Source organism: Rutidosis leptorrhynchoides, chromosome 1, assembly GCF_046630445.1.
Source record: "Rutidosis leptorrhynchoides isolate AG116_Rl617_1_P2 chromosome 1, CSIRO_AGI_Rlap_v1, whole genome shotgun sequence".
NCBI classification, from domain to species: domain Eukaryota; kingdom Viridiplantae; phylum Streptophyta; class Magnoliopsida; order Asterales; family Asteraceae; genus Rutidosis; species Rutidosis leptorrhynchoides.
In genome coordinates this window covers 19,670,070-19,695,033 of record NC_092333.1, presented here as the reverse complement: position 1 = coordinate 19,695,033, position 24,964 = coordinate 19,670,070, and the positions used below count along the sequence as shown (strand labels likewise).

The window sequence follows — 24,964 nt, the reverse complement described above, 5'->3', positions numbered from 1 at the left end:
GAGATTGATATTTACATGATTAAATGTTTCCAACATGTTAAGCAATCAAACTTGTTAAGACTTGATTAATTGAAATATGTTTCATATAGACAATTGACCACCCAAGTTGATCGGTGATTCACGAACGTTAAAACTTGTAAAAACTATATGATGGCATATATATGGATATATATATAGTTAACATGATACTATGATAAGAAAACATATCATAAAGTATATTAACAATGAACTACATATGTAAAAACAAGACGACTAACTTAATGATTTTTAAACGAGACATATATGTAACGATTATCGTTGTAAAGACATTTAATGTATATATATCATATTAAGAGATATTCATACATGATAATATCATGATAATATAATAATTTAAAATCTCATTTGATATTATAAACATTGGGTTAACAACATTTAACAAGATCGTTAACCTAAAGGTTTCAAAACAACACTTACATGTAACGACTAACGATGACTTAACGACTCAGTTAAAATGTATATACATGTAGTGTTTTAATATGTATTTATACACTTTTGAAAGACTTCAATACACTTATCAAAATACTTCTACTTAACAAAAATGCTTACAATTACATCCTCGTTCAGTTTCATCAACAATTCTACTCGTATGCACCCGTATTCGTACTCGTACAATACACAGCTTTTAGATGTATGTACTATTGGTATATACACTCCAATGATCAGCTCTTAGCAGCCCATGTGAGTCACCTAACACATGTGGGAACCATCATTTGGCAACTAGCATGAAATATCTCATAAAATTACAAAAATATGAGTAATCATTCATGACTTATTTACATGAAAACAAAATTACATATCCTTTATATCTAATCCATACACCAACGACCTAAAACACCTACAAACACTTTCATTCTTCAATTTTCTTCATCTAATTGATATCTCTCAAGTTCTATCTTCAAGTTCTAAGTGGTCTTCATATATTCTACAAGTTCTAGTTACATAAAATTAAGAATACTTTCAAGTTTGCTAGCTCACTTCCAATCTTGTAAGGTGATCATCCAACCTCAAGAAATCTTTGTTTCTTACAGTAGGTTATCATTCTAATACAAGGTAATAATCATATTCAAACTTTGGTTCAATTTCTATAACTATAACAATCTTATTTCAAGTGATGATCTTACTTGAACTTATTTTCGTGTCATGATTCTGCTTCAAGAACTTCGAGCCATCCAAGGATCCGTTGAAGCTAGATCCATTTTTCTCTTTTCCAGTAGGTTTATCCAAGGAAATTAAGGTAGTAATGATGTTCATAACATCATTCGATTCATACATATAAAGCTATCTTATTCGAAGGTTTAAACTTGTAATCACTAGAACATAGTTTAGTTAATTCTAAACTTGTTCGCAAACAAAAGTTAATCCTTCTAACTTGACTTTTAAAATCAACTAAACACATGTTCTATATCTATATTATATGCTAACTTAATGATTTAAAACCTGGAGACACGAAAAACACCGTAAAACCGGATTTACGCCGTCGTAGTAACACCGCGGGCTGTTTTGGGTTAGTTAATTAAAAACTATGATAAACTTTGATTTAAAAGTTGTTATTCTGAGAAAATGATTTTTATTATGAACATGAAACTATATCCAAAAATTATGGTTAAACTCAAAGTGGAAGTATGTTTTCTAAAATGGTCATCTAGACGTCGTTCTTTCGACTGAAATGACTACCTTTACAAAAACGACTTGTAACTTATTTTTCCGACTATAAACCAATACTTTTTCTGTTTAGATTCATAAAATAGAGTTCAACATGAAACCATAGCAATTTGATTCACTCAAAACGGATTTAAAATGAAGAAGTTATGGGTAAAACAAGATTGGATAATTTTTCTCATTTTAGCTACGTGAAAATTGGTAACAAATCTATTCCAACCATAACTTAATCAACTTGTATTGTATATTATGTAATCTTGAGATACCATAGACACGTATACAATGTTTCGACCTATCATGTCGACACATCTATATATATTTCGGAACAACCATAGACACTCTATATGTGAATGTTGGAGTTAGCTATACAGGGTTGAGGTTGATTCCAAAATATATATAGTTTGAGTTGTGATCAATACTGAGATACGTATACACTGGGTCGTGGATTGATTCAAGATAATATTTATCGATTTATTTCTGTACATCTAACTGTGGACAACTAGTTGTAGGTTACTAACGAGGACAGCTGACTTAATAAACTTAAAACATCAAAATATATTAAAAGTGTTGTAAATATATTTTGAACATACTTTGATATATATGTATATATTGTTATAGGTTCGTGAATCAACCAGTGGCCAAGTCTTACTTCCCGACGAAGTAAAAATCTGTGAAAGTGAGTTATAGTCCCACTTTTAAAATCTAATATTTTTGGGATGAGAATACATGCAGGTTTTATAAATGATTTACAAAATAGACACAAGTACGTGAAACTACATTCTATGGTTGAATTATCGAAATCGAATATGCCCCTTTTTATTAAGTCTGGTAATCTAAGAATTAGGGAACAGACACCCTAATTGAAGCGAATCCTAAAGATAGATCTATTGGGCCTAACAAACCCCATCCAAAGTACCGGATGCTTTAGTACTTCGAAATTTATATCATATCCGAAGGGTGTCCCGGAATGATGGGGATATTCTTATATATGCATCTTGTTAATGTCGGTTACCAGGTGTTCACCATATGAATGATTTTTATCTCTATGTATGGGATGTGTATTGAAATATGAAATCTTGTGGTCTATTATTATGATTTGATATATATAGGTTAAACCTATAACTCACCAACATTTTTGTTGACGTTTTAAGCATGTTTATTCTCAGGTGATTATTAAGAGCTTCCGCTGTTGCATACTTAAATAAGGACGAGATTTGGAGTCCATGCTTGTATGATATTGTGTAAAAACTGCATTCAAGAAACTTATTTTGTTGTAACATATTTGTATTGTAAACCATTATGTAATGGTCGTGTGTAAACAGGATATTTTAGATTATCATTATTTGATAATCTACGTAAAGCTTTTTAAACCTTTATTGATGAAATAAAGGTTATGGTTTGTTTTAAAATGAATGCAGTCTTTGAAAAACGTCTCATATAGAGGTCAAAACCTCGCAACGAAATCAATTAATATGGAACGTTTTTAATCAATAAGAACGGGACATTTCAGTTGGTATCCGAGCGTTGGTCTTAGAGAACCAGAATTTTGCATTAGTGTGTCTTATCGAGTTTGTTAGGATGCATTAGTGAGTCTGGACTTCGACCGTGTTTACTTGAAAAATGATTGCTTAACAAATTTTGTTGGAAACTATATATTTTTAACATGTGAATATTATGTGATATATTAATCTCTTAACGCGTTTGATATTATGTGATAGATGTCTACCTCTAGAACAAGTCCCATTGACTCACCTAATAATAATGAAGAGTCAAATGTAAATTGGAATGATTCGTGGACTGATTCACAAGTTCCCGAAGAGGAACCGGAAGAAGAGTCGGAACCGGAAGAAGAATCGGAACCAGATGAAGAAATAGAACCGGTGGGGGAAATAATAAAATGGTTAAGTAAAAGAAAATCCTCAACCAACCGACCAAGGTTAATTATGGTCAATGGTGTTTCCGCCAAGGAAGCAAAATATTGGGAGGATTACCAATTCTCCGATGAATCGGATTCCGACGAGAATTCCGATGATGTTATAGAAATTACCCCAACTGAATTTAAAAAGGCAAAAGAAAATAATAAGGGAAAGGGCATAAAAATAGAGAAATCTAATTCCAACCCCGATGAACTTTATATGTATCGTCAACCCCCGAAGTCCTTAAGTTGTAACAATGACCCGGGAACCTCTAAACCACCAGGTTTTTCTAAACCAATGTGGAAAATTACAGCTCGTATTAGGGGAACATCATATATCCCTAGAAACTTGGCAAAACGAACCAAAACCGAAGAAGAAGAAACAAGCAAGTCGGAATAAGATAGTTGTATTCGTGTGGTGTAATATATGTAATATAGTGTGCTTATGCTTTATGATATATGTAAAAATTGCTTGTATTAATAAGTATTTTTTTTATGAATCTAACTCTTGTCTATTTTACAGTATAAAAACACAAAATGGATAGACAACCCAATATTTTAAGAGACCTACCCGGAGACATGATTGATGAAATCTTGTCTAGAGTCGGTCAGAATTCTTCGGCACAACTATTTAAGGCGAGATCAGTTTGTAAGACATTCGAAGAACGTTCCAAGAATGCCTTGGTTTATAAAAGGCTTTCGTTCGAAAGATGGGGGATATCACATTGGGAAATCCATAAGTTACGATGTGTTTACTTTGACGCATATATTGCGGGGAACCCAAATGCTATTTTACGCAATGGGTTAAGAAATTATTTTGACTCGATATATCCGAATATTGGACTTCGTGATTTAGAAAAAGCGGCTAACATGCAACATAAAGAAGCATGTTATGCTTACGGATTAGTAATGTTCGCTTCTCACCAAAGTGAGAACAAGAACATCGGGCTACAACTATTAAACAAAACGTTCCCACAAGTGACGGAGTCGGTAATTGGGGTAAGAAATGAGGTTTTTAGATTGTTACGGGACTGTTGGACATTACGTAACCCTCGTCCCTTTGACGACGTTACAACACGCTGTCTTATCAACGGCCATAACGGTTATGTTCCACAAGACCAAGGATGGGAAGTAATCCTAGTAAAACCAGAATGCATGACTTGTTTCTGGACGTATGAATTACGTGTCTTTATTGCCTTTGCTGAACGACTTGTGTACTAGCTAGAATTATCTTCACAACCATCTTGTATCAAATTTATTGTGTGCTATATTTCATGCTATATGTAAAATAAGCGGTATTGTAAGTTTGTAAAATATTGTGTAAAAGTTTGAACGCGAAATATTATTATAATCAGTTTTTCATATAGAATTGTAGTAGTTGAATTGTATATTAGCTACTAAGTATGAACTTAACGGGTAGGTACTACCCGAATTTAAACTTATAAAACGCTAATATGAAGAAAAAGCTTTTATAAATGAGTTCATATTATGCTACGAAATACTATTAACTACTCTTAATATTCTGTATGATTAACTTGTTCCATTTGACTATTTTGAAGGAAATGGCACCGACTACTCGACACACCGTGAATATGAATGAAGAGGAATTCTGTACTTTTCTAGCTTCAAACATAGCCGCAGTACAGGCTGCGCTACATACCAACAATAACCTTGGATCTAGCAGTACAGGAAATCGTGTAGGATGCACCTACAAAGAATTCACTGCTTGCAAACCTTTGGAATTTGATGGAACCGAAGGACCGACCGGATTGAAACGGTGGACCGAGAAGGTCGAATCGGTGTTTGCCATAAGTAAGTGTACTGAAGAGGACAAAGTGAAGTACGCTACACATACCTTCACAGGTTCTGCGTTAACATGGTGGAATACCTATCTAGAGCAAGTGGGACAAGACGATGCGTACGCACTACCGTGGTCAGCATTCAAGCACTTGATGAACGAGAAATACCGTCCCAGAACCGAGGTCAATAAGCTCAAGACATAACTTAGAGGGTTACGAACCCAAGGATTTGATATTACCACGTACGAAAGACGATTCACAGAATTGTGCCTTTTGTGTCCGGGTGCGTTCGAAGATGAGGAAGAGAAGATCGACGCGTTTGTGAAAGGATTACCGGAAAGAATCCAAGAAGATATAAGTTCACACGAGCCCGCCTCCATACAACAGGCATGTAGAATGGCTCACAAACTAGTGAACCAGATTGAAGAAAGAATTAAAGAACAGACTGCTGAAGAGACCAATGTGAAGCAAGTCAAAAGAAAGTGGGAGGAAAACGGTGATAAGAATCACCAATACAACAACAACAGCAATTACAACAATAATCGCAACAATTATCCCAACAATCGCAACATCAATCGCAACTACAACAAACGGCCCAACAACAACAACAACAACAACAACAACAACATCAGCAACTACAACAATCATCCCAACAACAATAATAACCGCAACAACAACAACAATCAGAAGCAGCTATGCCAAAGGTGTGAAAAGTATCACTCGGGGTTCTGCACCAAATTTTGCAACAAGTGTAAAAGAAATGGTCATAGCGCAGCGAAGTGTGAGGTCTACGGACCAGGGGTTAATAGAACGAAAGGAACAAATGGTGTCGGAACGAGTAATGGCGGAGCAAGTAGTGTCGGAGCAAGTTATGCCAATGTAGTTTGTTATAAATGTGGAAAACCGGGCCACATCATTAGAAATTGCCCGAACCAGGAGAACACGAATGGACAAGGCCGCGGAAGAGTTTTCAATATTAATGCGGCAGAGGCACAGGAAGACCCGGAGCTTGTTACGGGTACATTTCTTATTGACAATAAATCTGCTTACGTTTTATTTGATTCGGGTGCGGATAGAAGCTATATGAGTAGAGATTTTTGTGCTAAATTAAGTTGTCCATTGACGCCTTTGGATAGTAAATTTTTACTCGAATTAGCAAATGGTAAATTAATTTTAGCAGATAATATATGTCGGAATCGAGAAATTAAACTGGTTAGCGAAACATTTAAGATTGATTTGATACCAGTAGAGTTAGGGAGTTTTGATGTGATAATCGGTATGGACTGGTTGAAAGAAGTGAAAGCAGAGATCGTTTGTTACAAAAATGCAATTCGCATTATACGAGAAAAAGGAAAACCCTTAATGGTGTACGGAGAAAAGGGCAACACGAAGCTACATCTTATTAGTAATTTGAAGGCACAAAAACTAATAAGAAAAGGTTGCTATGCTGTTCTAGCACACGTCGAGAAAGTACAAACTGAAGAAAAGAGCATCAATGATGTTCCCATTGCAAAAGAATTTCCCGATGTATTTCTGAAAGAATTACCGGGATTACCCCCACATCGATCCGTTGAATTTCAAATAGATCTTGTACCAGGAGCTGCACCAATAGCTCGTGCTCCTTACAGACTCGCACCCAGCGAGATGAAAGAACTGCAAAGCCAATTACAAGAACTTTTAGAGCGTGGTTTCATTCGACCAAGCACATCACCGTGGGGAGCTCCTGTTTTGTTTGTCAAAAAGAAAGATGGTACATTCAGGTTGTGTATCGACTACCGAGAGTTGAACAAACTTACCATCAAGAACCGCTACCCACTACCGAGAATCGACGACTTATTTGATCAACTACAAGGCTCGTCTGTTTATTCAAAGATTGACTTACGTTCCGGGTATCATCAAATGCGGGTGAAAGAAGATGATATTCCAAAGACTGCTTTCAGAACACGTTACGGTCATTATGAGTTTATGGTCATGCCGTTTGGTTTAAATAATGCACCAGCTGTGTTCATGGACCTTATGAACCGAGTGTGTGGACCATACCTTGACAAGTTTGTCATTGTTTTCATTGATGACATACTTATTTACTCAAAGAATGACCAAGAACACGGTGAACATTTGAGAAAGGTGTTAGAAGTATTGAGGAAGGAAGAATTGTACGCTAAGTTTTCAAAGTGTGCATTTTGGTTGGAAGAAGTTCAATTCCTCGGTCACATAGTGAACAAAGAAGGTATTAAGGTGGATCCGGCAAAGATAGAAACTGTTGAAAAGTGGGAAACCCCGAAAACTCCGAAACACATACGCCAGTTTTTAGGACTAGCTGGTTACTACAGAAGGTTCATCCAAGACTTTTCCAGAATAGCAAAACCCTTGACTGCATTAACGCATAAAGGGAAGAAATTTGAATGGAATGATGAACAAGAGAAAGCGTTTCAGTTATTGAAGAAAAAGCTAACTACGGCACCTATATTGTCATTGCCTGAAGGGAATGATGATTTTGTGATTTTTTGTGATGCATCAAAGCAAGGTCTCGGTTGTGTATTAATGCAACGAACGAAGGTGATTGCTTATGCGTCTAGACAATTGAAGATTCACGAACAAAATTATACGACGCATGATTTGGAATTAGGCGCGGTTGTTTTTGCATTAAAGACTTGGAGGCACTACTTATATGGGGTCAAAAGTATTATATATACCGACCACAAAAGTCTTCAACACATATTTAATCAGAAACAACTGAATATGAGGCAGCGTAGGTGGATTGAATTATTGAATGATTACGACTTTGAGATTCGTTACCACTCGAGGAAGGCAAATGTGGTAGCCGATGCCTTGAGCAGGAAGGACAGAGAACCCATTCGAGTAAAATCTATGAATATAATGATTCATAATAACCTTACTACTCAAATAAAGGAGGCGCAACAAGGAGTTTTAAAAGAGGGAAATTTAAAGGATGAAATACCCAAAGGATCGGAGAAGCATCTTAATATTCGGGAAGACGGAACCCGGTATAGGGCTGAAAGGATTTGGGTACCAAAATTTGGAGATATGAGAGAAATGGTACTTAGAGAAGCTCATAAAACCAGATACTCAATACATCCTGGAACGGGGAAGATGTACAAGGATCTCAAGAAACATTTTTGGTGGCCGGGTATGAAAGCCGATATTGCTAAATACGTAGGAGAATGTTTGACGTGTTCTAAGGTCAAAGCTGAGCATCAGAAACCATCAGGTCTACTTCAACAACCCGAAATCCCAGAATGGAAATGGGAAAACATTACCATGGATTTCATCACTAAATTGCCAAGGACTGCAAGTGGTTTTGATACTATTTGGGTAATAGTTGATCGTCTCACCAAATCAGCACACTTCCTGCCAATAAGAGAAGATGACAAGATGGAGAAGTTAGCACGACTGTATTTGAAGGAAGTCGTCTCCAGACATGGAATACCAATCTCTATTATCTCTGATAGGGATGGCAGATTTATTTCAAGATTCTGGCAGACATTACAGCAAGCATTAGGAACTCGTCTAGACATGAGTACTGCCTATCATCCACAAACTGATGGGCAGAGCGAAAGGACGATACAAACGCTTGAAGACATGCTACGAGCATGTGTTATTGATTTCGGAAACAGTTGGGATCGACATCTACCGTTAGCAGAATTTTCCTACAACAACAGCTACCATTCAAGCATTGAGATGGCGCCGTTTGAAGCACTTTATGGTAGAAAGTGCAGGTCTCCGATTTGTTGGAGTGAAGTGGGGGATAGACAGATTACGGGTCCAGAGATTATACAAGAAACTACCGAGAAGATCATCCAAATTCAACAACGATTGAAAACCGCCCAAAGTCGACAAAAGAGCTACGCTGACATTAAAAGAAAAGATATAGAATTTGAAATTGGAGAGATGGTCATGCTTAAAGTTGCACCTTGGAAAGGCGTTGTTCGATTTGGTAAACGAGGGAAATTAAATCCAAGGTATATTGGACCATTCAAGATTATTGATCGTGTCGGACCAGTAGCTTACCGACTTGAGTTACCTCAACAACTCGCGGCTGTACATAACACTTTCCACGTCTCGAATTTGAAGAAATGTTTTGCTAAAGAAGATCTCACTATTCCGTTAGATAAAATCCAAATCAACGAAAAACTCCAATTCATCTAAGAACCCGTCGAAATAATGGATCGTGAGGTTAAAAGACTTAAGCAAAACAAGATACCAATTGTTAAGGTTCGATGGAATGCTCGTAGAGGACCCGAGTTCACCTGGGAGCGTGAAGATCAGATGAAGAAGAAATACCCGCATATATTTCCAGAAGATTCGTCAACAGCTTAAAATTTCGGGACGAAATTTATTTAACGGGTAGGTACTGTAGTGACCCGAACTTTTCCATGTTTATATATATTAATTGAGATTGATATTTACATAATTAAATGTTTCCAACATGTTAAGCAATCAAACTTGTTAAGACTTGATTAATTGAAATATGTTTCATATAGACAATTGACCACCCAAGTTGATCGGTGATTCACGAACGTTAAAACTTGTAAAAACTATATGATGATATATATATGGATATATATATAGTTAACATGATACTATGATAAGAAAACATATCATAAAGTATATTAACAATGAACTACATATGTAAAAACAAGACGACTAACTTAATGATTTTTAAACGAGACATATATGTAACGATTATCGTTGTAAAGACATTTAATGTATATATATCATATTAAGAGATATTCATACATGATAATATCATGATAATATAATAATTTAAAATCTCATTTGATATTATAAACATTGGGTTAACAACATTTAACAAGATCGTTAACCTAAAGGTTTCAAAACAACACTTACATGTAACGACTAACGATGACTTAACGACTCAGTTAAAATGTATATACATGTAGTGTTTTAATATGTATTTATACAATTTTGAAAGACTTCAATACACTTATCAAAATACTTCTACTTAACAAAAATGCTTACAATTACATCCTCGTTCAGTTTCATCAACAATTCTACTCGTATGCACTCGTATTCGTACTCGTACAATACACAGCTTTTAGATGTATGTACTATTGGTATATACACTCCAATGATCAGCTCTTAGCAGCCCATGTGAGTCACCTAACACATGTGGGAACCATCATTTGGCAAATAGCATGAAATATCTCATAAAATTACAAAAATATGAGTAATCATTCATGACTTATTTACATGAAAACAAAATTACATATCCTTTATATCTAATCCATACACCAACGACCTAAAACACCTACAAACACTTTCATTCTTCAATTTTCTTCATCTAATTGATATCTCTCAAGTTCTATCTTCAAGTTCTAAGTGGTCTTCATATATTCTACAAGTTCTAGTTACATAAAATCAAGAATACTTTCAAGTTTGCTAGCTCACTTCCAATCTTGTAAGGTGATCATCCAACCTCAAGAAATCTTTGTTTCTTACAATAGGTTATCATTCTAATACAAGGTAATAATCATATTCAAACTTTGGTTCAATTTCTATAACTATAACAATCTTATTTCAAGTGATGATCTTACTTGAACTTATTTTCGTGTCATGATTCTGCTTCAAGAACTTCGAGCCATCCAAGGATCCGTTGAAGCTAGATCCATTTTTCTCTTTTCCATTAGGTTTATCCAAGGAAATTAAGGTAGTAATGATGTTCATAACATCATTCGATTCATACATATAAAGCTATCTTATTCGAAGGTTTAAACTTGTAATCACTAGAACATAGTTTAGTTAATTCTAAACTTGTTCGCAAACAAAAGTTAATCCTTCTAACTTGACTTTTAAAATCAACTAAACACATGTTCTATATCTATATGATATGCTAACTTAATGATTTAAAACCTGGAGACACGAAAAACACCGTAAAACCGGATTTACGCCGTCGTAGTAACACCGCGGGCTGTTTTGGGTTAGTTAATTAAAAACTATGATAAACTTTGATTTAAAAGTTGTTATTCTGAGAAAATGATTTTTATTATGAACATGAAACTATATCCAAAAATTATGGTTAAACTCAAAGTGGAAGTATGTTTTCTAAAATGGTCATCTAGACGTCGTTCTTTCGACTGAAATGACTACCTTTACAAAAACGACTTGTAACTTATTTTTCCGACTATAAACCAATACTTTTTCTGTTTAGATTCATAAAATAGAGTTCAACATGATACCATAGCAATTTGATTCACTCAAAACGGATTTAAAATGAAGAAGTTATGGGTAAAACAAGATTGGATAATTTTTCTCATTTTAGCTACGTGAAAATTGGTAACAAATCTATTCCAACCATAACTTAATCAACTTGTATTTTATATTATGTAATCTTGAGATACCATAGACACGTATACAATGTTTCGACCTATCATGTCGACACATCTATATATATTTCGGAACAACCATAGACACTCTATATGTGAATGTTGGAGTTAGCTATACAGGGTTGAGGTTGATTCCAAAATATATATAGTTTGAGTTGTGATCAATACTGAGATACGTATACACTGGGTCGTGGATTGATTCAAGATAATATTTATCGATTTATTTCTGTACATCTAACTGTGGACAACTAGTTGTAGGTTACTAACGAGGACAGCTGACTTAATAAACTTAAAACATCAAAATATATTAAAAGTGTTGTAAATATATTTTGAACATACTTTGATATATATGTATATATTGTTATAGGTTCGTGAATCAACCAGTGGCCAAGTCTTACTTCCCGACGAAGTAAAAATCTGTGAAAGTGAGTTATAGTCCCACTTTTAAAATCTAATATTTTTGGGATGAGAATACATGCAGGTTTTATAAATGATTTACAAAATAGACACAAGTACGTGAAACTACATTCTATGGTTGAATTATCGAAATCGAATATGCCCCTTTTTATTAAGTCTGGTAATCTAAGAATTAGGGAACAGACACCCTAATTGAAGCGAATCCTAAAGATAGATCTATTGGGCCTAACAAACCCCATCCAAAGTACCGGATGCTTTAGTACTTCGAAATTTATATCATATCGGAAGGGTGTCCCGGAATGATGGGGATATTCTTATATATGCATCTTGTTAATGTCGGTTACCAGGTGTTCACCATATGAATGATTTTTATCTCTATGTATGGGATGTGTATTGAAATATGAAATCTTGTGGTCTATTATTATGATTTGATATATATAGGTTAAACCTATAACTCACCAACATTTTTGTTGACGTTTTAAGCATGTTTATTCTCAGGTGATTATTAAGAGCTTCCGCTGTTGCATACTTAAATAAGGACGAGATTTGGAGTCCATGCTTGTATGATATTGTGTAAAAACTGCATTCAAGAAACTTATTTTGTTGTAACATATTTGTATTGTAAACCATTATGTAATGGTCGTGTGTAAACAGGATATTTTAGATTATCATTATTTGATAATCTACGTAAAGCTTTTTAAACCTTTATTGATGAAATAAAGGTTATGGTTTGTTTTAAAATGAATGCAGTCTTTGAAAAACGTCTCATATAGAGGTCAAAACCTCGCAACGAAATCAATTAATATGGAACGTTTTTAATCAATAAGAACGGGACATTTCCGGATGATCACCTTACAAGATTGGAAGTGAGCTAGCAAACTTGAAAGTATTCTTGATTTTATGAAACTAGAACTTTTGGAATTTATGAAGAACACTTAGAACTTGAAGATAGAACTTGAGAGAGATCAATTAGATGAAGAAAATTGAAGAATGAAAGTGTTTGTAGGTGTTTTTGGTCGTTGGTGTATGGATTAGATATAAAGGATATGTAATTTTGTTTTCATGTAAATAAGTCATGAATGATTACTCATATTTTTGTAATTTTATGAGATATTTCATGCTAGTTGCCAAATGATGGTTCCCACATGTGTTAGGTGACTCACATGGGCTGCTAAGAGCTGATCATTGGAGTGTATATACCAATAGTACATACATCTAAAAGCTGTGTATTGTACGAGTACGAATACGGGTGCATACGAGTAGAATTGTTGATGAAACTGAACGAGGATGTAATTGTAAGCATTTTTGTTAAGTAGAAGTATTTTGATAAGTGTATTGAAGTCTTTCAAAAGTGTATAAATACATATTAAAACACTACATGTATATACATTTTAACTGAGTCGTTAAGTCATCGTTAGTCGTTACATGTAAGTGTTGTTTTGAAACCTTTAGGTTAACGATCTTGTTAAATGTTGTTAACCCAATGTTTATAATATCAAATGATATTTTAAATTATTATATTATCATGATATTATCATGTATGAATATCTCTTAATATGATATATATATACATTAAATGTCTTTACAACGATAATCGTTACATATATGTCTCGTTTAAAAATCATTAAGTTAGTAGTCTTGTTTTTACATATGTAGTTCATTGTTAATATACTTAATGATATATTTACTTATCATAGTATCATTTTAACTATATATATATCCATATATATGTCATCATATAGTTTTTACAAGTTTTAACGTTCGTGAATCACCGGTCAACTTGGGTGGTCAATTGTCTATATGAAACATATTTCAATTAATCAAGTCTTAACAAGTTTGATTGCTTAACATGTTGGAAACATTTAATCATGTAAATATCAATCTCAATTAATATATATAAATATGGAAAAGTTCGGGTCACTACAGCAACTGCAGCCAACGAACCCCCGGATTTATCTTCATCGTTCTTCCAGAGTGGACAATAGTTCCTATAGTGACCCCACTCATGACATTTGAAGCACTGGATACCCTTCACGCCGTCTCCTGATCTAGACCTATTGTTATCTCTAGATCTCTTCTCGGCAAGCCTTCCCCTTCCATGACCAACCGTAGCAAACCCATGCTCAAAACGGTCACTGGATCTTCGTCTCCTATCTTGTGATAAGATTACCGGTACTACCTCCTCCATCTTTACATTAGCATTTCCGTAAAGAACAGTAGTGACCATAATATCATACGAACTAGGAAGAGAGGCAAGCGGAATAAGGGTCTTATCTTCTTCCTCCATATAAACCTCAACTTATTCAAGTTGATTAACCAGACCATTAAACACATCCATGTGTTCAATAATATACCAATCCTCATCCGCCATCTCAAATGGCTCCACCTTAAATTGCATACCACCGTTTCTCGCCATCTCCAAACAAAAACTATCCGAAACACCTGGAAGCTCTGATACCACTTGTTGTGACAATTTGTCTAGCGCACCCACACTAGCGGAAGCGAGGATATAATTGTTTGAGACAAACTTGCGAGAAATAATAGAAAACAAAGTAAAGTAACTGATAACACGACGATTTAACGTGGTTCGGCAAAACCCTGCCTACGTCCACCCCAAGAGTTCCTTTTATTCTTATAATATAAAAGATCCCGGTACAAGAAAAAGTACACTATGAGTTAACCCAAACCCAAGCCCCTTAGATTTTAGGATAAAATCTTAGTTTCCCGTACACCCTTTTACACTCCTTACAAGAATAAAACTCTCGACCTCACAAATAAACATACTCCGTTGATAAACCCTATCAACTATGTTTTTCTCTCATTTGTGATCTTGTGATCCTCACTTGGATGGATCCCTCTGGATGCCTTCTATCCTTTCCAAGTCCATCTATTTATAGATGCATATATACATGTGAAAACCTAACTACATCCTTGTAAAACCATTAATGACATGCCGTCTTCTTTGACTTGAAACATGGAGAGGCGTGTATACCTTGCAAACTTCAATTTGGCAACTATTGCTAAACACCACATGTATACATTGTATCTTGACTTTTGAGCAAGGCAAATCAAACTTTTCTACAATTACTTCACACATGAAAAGACAATTTCATTTTGATTTCTTCACCATGCAAAAGACAATTTGAATTTGTCTACTAAATGTTTGTCATAATTTGGACTATTGTCCAACAATCTAAAAAAAATGAAATTGTCACATTACAATCATCCCAACTAAAAGAAGTCAAATCTCTCCACGTCACCGTCACGGTAACGAGTAGTCTAAGTATTAAGTATTTGTTAATAAGATTGTAATTGTAGTTTGTAATAATTGTAAAGACTATCTATTTTCAGCATATATTACACTCAAAACACAACTATATTACATGGAGTTTAAATACAATTACATTTTAGCCTGTTTACTTGATCCAGGTTACTGCAAAAAATAACAGAAATCCCAAAATCATTCTAGAGTAATATATACAATGTGACGAAGATATATCTTTTGCAACGACCTCATATACATTCCCAGACTCTTCGTCTTTCACTTTGATGCTTGACGTGCCTAATATGACACCAAAACCAAAAATGTTTTAACTTTAAGATCATTACATGATTTGCAGTTGGTTAAAGCTAAGAACAGTTCAAAAAATTTCAGTTATCTAACTGATTAATAAGTTACTGTGCTATGACATTTTATGAACAACGAACATAGGGAAGTATACTTACAATCATAATCAGTCCATCCAATGGCTCCATTCTCCATATCGTAGGTAACCAGCCTATCTGATAGAACAAGATCTGCATATGAAAAGAATTTAAAATTTCAAATGATACCCAATAACAATACAGACCTACAAGTTAAACAATGATACTCAAGTACTCATAAAAGTCCGTCTTTGACTTCTTTTGGGAGTCAAAGGTGTCTACTTTAGCTTCAAAACTGCCGATTCTTGTTGTGTTAGTTATAGAAATATGTATTAGGTTTGAATATTTGGATCCATATTTTACATTTAATATGTTAATTTGTCTAAAATGATATTGTTGGGGATCAAAGGAACCCGACCCATTTTGACACCTGACTACATGGTTACTCCTTTTGACCTGTTCTGAATTCCAATTATAAATTAATTTTCACCTACCTCCCAACAAAGTTAGATCTCCTCCACTTTTATCTTGAAGATTACTGTTCTGAAACCCAATACACCATTCATCATCCTGAAGAGATAGGACCATACTAATTACTATCAAAAGTCAAGAATTAGATCAGATAATATTATCCTTTAATATAAGTATACATATCCATACGTCGATTTGGAAAAAATATTGATGAGGAGAAACTTTCAGTGAAAGCGAATTTGCAAAATGAAAAGTGATATCCGGAAAACCATCATCAATGCTGCATCATGCAATAAATACAAAGAGAAAATACGTCAATTTCGGTAAATTCGACTTGAAATGTTTCCAAATTACGCTTTTCAATAACAATATACTTCTGAGGATGCACTGGTTTCACTAGATAACATTCTGCTTACATTTTTAACATTACAACAAAACAAGCCAAATGATATGAAACAAAATCATAACTAAACCATCAAAGGAAAAAACAAACAATAAAATAAAAAAACACGCAGTTAAAAGAACACGTACTTGCCAGAGTACTTGTAGCATTTAAATATCTTTTCAACTGTACGTGGCTTGTTGTTGGGCTGTGCAGCTATGATCTAGGCCAAAAAGATAGCATCATGTTTTATAAAACAGAAAATATAAATAGATATAAAAAAGCTAAAGAGGAACACAATTAAAATATGAAAGTTAATTTCATACCTTATCCATTAGTTGATTGTAAATCTGATCAGGAAAATATGCCAAAGTAGTACCACTGTCAACTATAGCTCCTTGCTTCTTCAAAAAGTTAAATATACTTGACGAGATTTTAACATCATCACCGTTCACATCAATTGACTTCAACTCAATATTATAATGTGTCCTACAATGCAGATTAATAAGAACGTCACGCTTGTATATATAATCTTTTGAGTTTTTAGAACTATTAATGAACGATAATACTATAGTTTTATACTCACTTATCAGCAAGCAATGGTGTTGTTTTAACTTCTGGCTGCACAACTTCTCCGATAGCGAAAATGCCACCTCCTTTATTACCATCTAAGCAATGCGAGAACATTTTTTTCACCTTTTTAGCTGAAGCAAGCTGCGAAAGAATCGAAGTTTCTGACTGCCCAAATCCAATAATACCATCTAGTGCTTGTTCCGATGAACCTAGCTCGCCAGATTGTTTAGCTCCACACCTATCTTGGATCCAAAATTATTAAACATCATTCATAAACTTTAGCATATCATTTTTAGACGTGGATTATCGGTTGCAATATGGGTTGGGTCGATCATACAAAACTTACCCAAATGTTACATTCCCACTCATAGAGGTAGTCTGCCGGTTTCCCGATACTTGGGAAAGTTTTATATTGTCAGTGACGAAAAATCCAGAAGTTGAGCTCCCGTCACCGTATGCCACAGCATACGCACAGAGCATTCCAGCCTTGCACTCGTCACTGGGCCCACCGAAGGTCGACTTGCAAAACTCATCATCACAAGATACCTTTTTGGCGCTCGATGAGTCCTTTGGATCAAACAAAGTTAAAGGTACCTGTCAATAACATGGATGTTAACCGTCAAGGGTTGTTTGGATACGTGCTTATTGTAGGATTTTCTTAAGAGTTGTCGTTAACGTGCATAAAATGTTTGTACAATTCAATAACTGCCACTTAAAGTCAATGAATAATTGCCATGTACAAACATCGTATGCAAGTTAATGACAGCTCTAAGTGTTGTCGTTAGCAAATTCCTGTATAATAATGTGAATTGTGAAATACTAAAGTTTGATACATACTCCAAGGTCACTTTTCGTAGGGCACTTTTCACATTCGATGCAGTTGACCCATAAAAGGTCACTTCCTGTATCAACTTGCACATAAAAATCCTTTGGAGGAGAACCGAGTTGAATCTTAGTGTAATAAAGACTGCAAAAGCAAAGCAAACAACATGTTCCTAAAATAAGTTAGAATTGGACATTCATTTTAATCTGCAACTTCACAAACATACAACTATTATGAAAAGTCAGCACAAAAGTCAACATCTACAAAAGCGGGCATTGATACCAGAGACAGATTTGTGTATGACTTTAAGACATGTCAGTGAGGTTTGAACCTGAGACCTCAACCACTAGTGGTTTGTAAAGTTCGGTGACCAAACTAGAAATAAAATGAAAATTGATATACATTATATTTTTTGTTAGATTAAATCAAGCAATTTGCAATATATACAATAAACAAGTCATATAACACGATCCATAAACCACATTCACATGTTCAAAATCAAGTCGAAAACCAACAATTATAATCATATGTATTTATGAAGAAATAAAAAATACTAACGCTGCAGAGGTCGGGCTGCCATCACCACCAAGAGGAACTTCGGCTGCAGATAAAAATCTCCGGTGACGATTTGCATCGTGATGTTTAAGTACATTTAAAGATCTATTGGTGTCTGCATATTTATGTTTTACATGAAAAACCACATTGGCTAATGCCAACATACATAATTCACAAACTACAACCAATACAAACCCAATTCTGAAAACACCAACATTTCTTCTGTACACATCCATAACCCAAAATTTAATCCTATGTTTGTGTGTTTTTTTATGTTTTATATATCTGTATATATGTTCTTATAGAGAGAGATTTATTCATTAAAAGCGTGTAGATTTATTAGAAAGAAGGAAGGGAAGAATGAAAGAAAAGAAACCCACATTATTTTTTAGAAGCAAAAGGTAATTAGAGAAAAGGAATAACAGATTTAACGGAATTATATGGTTGTGGTGGTTTATACCCATGTCTCATAATGTCAGGAGGTGATGGACTTGTGATGGAGATCAATACATTGACTTTTATTTTTATATTTTTAAGTTTTTAGTACAATCCCTACTTTTGCCTTATTTATTTTCAAGTTTCGAAAATGCCCATTTTGGTTGATGATATACCCACTATTATCTTTACTACATCTACCATAAATAGTCATCCCAAAGGATCGAACCTATGACCTCAGGTACAAGGGAGAGCCGTTGCGCTATGCCCGCAAGTTCAACGCCCATTTTCTTTATGTGGTCTTCATAGTTGTTTGTCGTTACATTTTTTTAACGGCAACATAACTCACACACCCAATGCCAAAATATATCTGTTTTTTCAATTACCTTTCAAAAGTGAAGATTTCCAGCCTACAATCTAGAAGCCCACCTTCTAGATATTCAAAGTAGGCAACCTTGACAACTCATATGGAGGTAGCAAAGTTGATGACGATGACGGCCGCCAACCTTCTCCGTTCACACCATTCCACCGCCATAGAATTTTTACTATAAATAGAGGTGCAAACCTCAGTTGTAAATCATCCAAAATCACTCAGAGAAGTGTAATCACAACCTACAGAGTGTGTGTGAGTTTGAGAGTTTTTTTGTAAGAGTTTTGTAATACTCTGTAAATCTATTCTTGTGAGTAATAGAGTTGTTTTTCTCTCAAATTTATATCTCCCAACGTCCAGGCGATCCCCTCTTCCTAACAAGTGGTATCAACAGAGACGTTGGTCGAGTTTTGGGTTTTCTGAAGTTTTCTCAAAATCCAATTTTGAGTGTACCATTGGATTGGTCTCGTCGAACCGAGTCCAACGCAAAAAACGGTGACTTAAACGGAGTTATAACGAGCCCAGAAAACGCGGTCAAAGTTTGGTCAACTCGCCGGAATCTCGCCGGAGAAGACGACCGGTGCCGGAATTTTCGCCGGAGAAGACGATCACTGTAGCAATTCACTGTAGCAGCTGGCGGCACTGTATCAAGTCACTGTAGCAGTACTGTAGCGGTACTGTAGCGATACTGTAGCAATTCTGAAATTTTACAATTTGGTCCCTGAAATTTTCAGAATTTCATTTTGGGTCCCTGAAGTTTATAAAAATTATAATTTTGCCCCGTAAGTGGAATTTAAGCCGCGAAGTGTCTATTCCACCATTTTCAACCGTTCAGGACATAACGGTGATCTCTGTTTTCTACAATTCAACCCCGTTTGTGTTAAAAAATTATTTGTAAGGTGATAATGTCCACAGAAGAGTCAACATCATCTTCCGGAGCTATGATTATGCTCACAGCCACAAACTACACGCTGTGGAAACCTCGGATGGAAGATCTCCTCAGCTGTAAGGATTTGTTCGATCCTATTGAATTGAAGGGTATAAACCCTGATTCTGCCAAAGAGAAAGAGTGGAAGAAATCAAACCGAAAAACTATTGGTCAGATCCGTCAATGGATTGATCATAGTGTCTTCCACCTTGTTGCACAAGAGACAGACGCATATGTCCTCTGGAAAAAGTTGGAGGACATGTACCAGGCCAAGACTGCTCGGAATAAAGCCCTGCTGATGAGGCGTTTAGTCAACATAAAGCTCAAAAGTGGAACTTCAGTTGCCGAGCATACCAGTGAGTTCCAGAACTTGGTCAACCAGTTATCGTCTGTAGAGATGCCGCTTGGCGATGAAGTTCAGGCGCTACTGCTACTTAGTTCCCTTCCCGATAGTTGGAAAACGCTGGTAGTAACACTCAGCAACTCAGCCCCGAATGGCAAACTTACCGTGTCAATGGTCAAGGATGCCCTATTCAGTGAAGAGGCAAGGAGAAAAGACATGGGCACAGATCAGACCCATGCCTTTGTCACAAAGAATCGGGGGAGACAGCGAATGAGTAGCAAAAATAAATGGAGAGGCAGAAGCAAGAGCAGGGGCAGGTCAGCTGATGGCAGAAAACCAACATATAAATGCCATTATTGTGGATTAGAGGGACATATGAAGAAGAACTGCTATAGATTAAAAGAGGAACAAAGTCAAAGCAGTTCACAGCCGAAGAATAAGGGTGGAGAAACATTAGTGACTATCCCTGGTGATGTAGCTTATTGTTCAACCCATGATGAGACATGCCTTCACGTCTCACGAGAAGACACAGAATGGGTGGTAGATACTGCAGCTTCCTACCACGTGACTCCATACAAGGAATACTTCACAACATACAAAGCTGGAGACTTTGGAGCTGTGAAGATGGGAAATTCCAGTTCCGCTGAGATTGTCGGAATTGGTGATGTCAAGATAAAGACAAGTTCCGGGAGCACAATCACTCTGAAGGATGTCCGCCATGTGCCAGATCTTCGGCTGAATCTACTTTCTGGGGTAGCTCTCGATAAACAGGGCTATGATAGTCATTTCAGTAAAGGCACATGGAAATTGTCAAGAGGCGCTATGATAGTCGCTCGAGGACACATTTGTGGCACACTATACAAAACTCATGTGAAGATCTGCACAGACAGCCTTAATGTTGCAGAAAAGGAGGCTTCACAAAATTTATGGCACCAGAGACTCGGTCACATGAGTGAGAAAGGGTTGTCTACCCTAATAAAGAAGGAGCTTATCAATGTAGACAAGGATGCTGCACTAGATCCTTGCAATCATTGTCTGTTTGGTAAGCAGTATAGAGTCTCGTTTAATTCCTCTTCAACGAAAAAATCAGAGTTACTCAGTCTGGTACACTCTGATGTTTGCGGTCCCTTGGAGGTTGAATCAATTGGCGGCAATCGATACTTTCTGACGTTTATCGATGATACTTCTCGAAAGGTGTGGGTATATTTCTTACGGACGAAGGACCAGGTGTTCGATTACTTCAAACAGTTCCATGTCATGGTAGAACGTGAGACAGGAAAGAAGTTAAAGTGTCTTCGATCCGACAATGGCGGTGAATACTCTTCCAGGCAGTTCGATGCCTATTGCAGATCAAATGGCATCCGACATGATAAGACGGTCCCACGTACCCCTCAACATAATGGTATAGCAGAAAGAATGAACCGAACAATCATGGAACGTGTTCGGAGCATGCTCAGTATGGCTAAGCTGTCAAAGCCATTCTGGGGAGAAGCAGTCAGAGCCGCTTGTTATTTGATCAACCGATCTCCATCAGTACCACTGAATTTTGAAGTTCCGGAGAAACTTTGGTCTGGAAAGGATCCATCATACTCTCACTTAAGAGTATTTGGATGTTTGGCGTACGCACATGTATGCAAGGAGCTCAGGCAGAAGCTGGATGCAAGGACCACTCCATGCATATTCATAGGCTATGGAGATGAAGAATTTGGATACAGATTATGGGATCCAAAGGAGAAAAAGGTGATCAGAAGTAGGGACGTAGTGTTCCATGAAAGCCAGACAATAGAAGATATTGAAAAGCCCACAATATCTCAGAAGACAAATGTTGCTGCTCAGGTGCCAGAGGCAACAACGGAATCATTCATGAGAAATGAATTTTCAGTGCAGGAAGAAATTCCAGAAGTAGAAGATAATGAGAAAAATGACGGTGCTGAGCAGGGGGAGCCACAACCCCATCTGCCAGACGTTCCAGAACCATCACAAGGTCAAGATGATGGTGGATCTCCTCAGAATGTTCCAGAAGTTTCGTAGATCTGAACGAGGTCGGATTCCATCGAGTAGATATCCAGAATCCGAGTACCTTCTACTTACTGAAGATGGAGAACCGGAGAGTTTTCATGAAGCAGTAACTCATAAGGATAAAGAAAAATGGTTGCTCGCAATGCAGGATGAGATGGATTCTCTGCAGAAAAATCAAACTTATGAGATTGTAGAACTTCCACGCGGGAAGAAGGCACTGAAAAATAAATGGGTGTTCAAGCTGAAAAAGGATGGTAGTGTAAAAGTGGTGAAATACAAAGCACGACTTGTAGTCAAAGGATTCCAACAGAAGAAAGTGATTGATTTTGACGAGATATTTTCACCAGTAGTCAAGATGACCTCAATTAGAGTCATACTTGGATTGGTCGCAAGTATGAACTTGGAGCTTGAACAGATGGATGTAAAGACAGCTTTTCTTCATGGAGATTTACATGAAGAAATTTACATGGAGCAGCCAGAAGGTTTTGAGGTTTCAGGAGATAACCTCGTATGCAAGCTGAAGAAAAGTTTGTACGGTTTGAAGCAGGCACCTAGGCAGTGGTACAAGAAGTTTGACTCGTGCATGGTGAGTCACGGGTACAAGAAAACTGCAGCAGATGAGTGTGTCTACATTCAGAAGTTTTCTGAAGGAGATTTCGTTGCTCTTCTACTTTATGTAGACGATATTTTGATCGTAGGGAAAGACGTAACGAAGATCAACCAGCTGAAGAAGGAACTCTCTAAGTCTTTTGACATGAAAGACTTAGGACAGGCTCAACAGATTTTGGGAATGCAGATAACCCGAGATAGGAAGAATAAAAGGTTATGGCTATCTCAGGAGAAGTATATTGAACGAGTGCTTTCACGTTTCAATATGAACAATGCCAAACCTGTTAGCATTCCATTAGCTAACCATTTCAAGTTAAGCAAGAGTTCTTGTCCCTCATCCAAGGAAGAGATCGGGGAGATGTCTTCAGTACCATATTCTTCAGCAGTTGGAAGTTTGATGTATGCGATGGTGTGTACAAGGCCCGATATTGCTCATGCAGTGGGAACGGTGAGTCGTTTTCTCTCGAACCCCAGGAAAGAGCATTGGGAGGCGGTAAAATGGATTCTCAGATATCTTAAAGGTACAAAGAATCTATGTCTTTGTTACGGGGGAGCTGATCCAATCTTGGAAGGCTATACAGATGCGGATATGGCCGGAGATCCTGATAGTAGGAAATCTACTTCAGGATTCATTTACACTTTTGCAGGGGGAGCTGTTTCATGGCAGTCAAGACTACAGAGGTGTGTTGCATTATCCACAACTGAAGCAGAGTATATTGCTGTCGCAGAAGCTGGAAAAGAAATGTTGTGGTTAAAGCGTTATCTTCAAGAATTTGGAATCAAGCAAAAGGAGTACAAGGTATATTGTGACAGTCAATGTGCTATAGATTTGAGCAAGAACTCCATGTACCATTCTCGTACAAAACATATTGATATTCGCTATCATTGGATACGCGAGGTAATTGATCGACAACTGTTGAGACTAGTGAAGATCCATACAAAGGAGAATCCTGCGGATATGTTAACAAAGGTGGTGACTCGAGAGAAGTTGGAGTTATGCAGAGACATAACTGGAATGTTTGTGGATTCGGCTGGAGGGGGAGAATTGAAGATTTCCAGCCTACAATCTAGAAGCCCACCTTCTAGATATTCAAAGTAGGCAACCTTGACAACTCATATGGAGGTAGCAAAGTTGATGACGATGACGGCCGCCAACCTTCTCCGTTCACACCATTCCACCGCCATAGAATTTTTACTATAAATAGAGGTGCAAACCTCAGTTGTAAATCATCCAAAATCACTCAGAGAAGTGTAATCACAACCTAGAGAGTGTGTGTGAGTTTGAGAGTTTTTTTGTAAGAGTTTTGTAATACTCTGTAAATCTATTCTTGTGAGTAATAGAGTTGTTTTTCTCTCAAATTTATATCTCCCAACGTCCAGGCGATCCCCTCTTCCTAACAAAAAGTTTGGTGGTTTAACACTTTGAAGGTTAAACCAATAAGTTAATGCAAACTTAAAGGATTAAATCATTTGAAAAAAATTGAATAGTTAAAGCATTAAAAACTTGAAGCTTAAAGGATTGAAATGTCTACTATGTACTCGGTATGACTCTATGCTGTTAAATTATGAAAATGATATTAGCTAAAAATGAACAATCTATCATAAGCAAGTGTT

At 36.3% G+C, this 24,964-nt stretch overlaps 1 protein-coding gene across 1 annotated transcript; it reads right to left on the bottom strand.

Annotated features, from left to right (window-relative positions):
- Nucleotides 1–15,563: 15,563 nt before the first annotated feature.
- On the bottom strand, nt 15,564–19,472 carry LOC139857398 (aspartic proteinase 36-like). Its single transcript, XM_071846149.1, has 10 exons — nt 18,650–19,472; nt 18,106–18,235; nt 17,615–17,862; nt 17,282–17,506; nt 17,022–17,184; nt 16,845–16,918; nt 16,503–16,593; nt 16,337–16,412; nt 15,924–15,995; nt 15,564–15,759 (listed from the first exon to the last, which is right to left on the bottom strand). The coding sequence occupies exons 1-10, from the start codon at nt 18,880–18,882 to the stop codon at nt 15,614–15,616; spliced, it is 1,458 nt and encodes a 485-aa protein (XP_071702250.1). The 5' UTR covers nt 18,883–19,472; the 3' UTR covers nt 15,564–15,613.
- Nucleotides 19,473–24,964: the final 5,492 nt, after the last annotated feature.

Coding starts and splice junctions, on each gene's coding strand:
- LOC139857398 (XM_071846149.1), bottom strand. CDS start 18,882: ATGGATGTGTACAGAAGAAATGTTGGTGTTTTCAGAATTGGGTTTGTA. Junction 17,185..17,281: donor ACACCATTGCTTGCTGATAA/GTGAGTATAAAA, acceptor TCTGCATTGTAG/GACACATTATAATATTGAGT. Junction 16,594..16,844: donor TGCTACAAGTACTCTGGCAA/GTACGTGTTCTT, acceptor TGCATGATGCAG/CATTGATGATGGTTTTCCGG.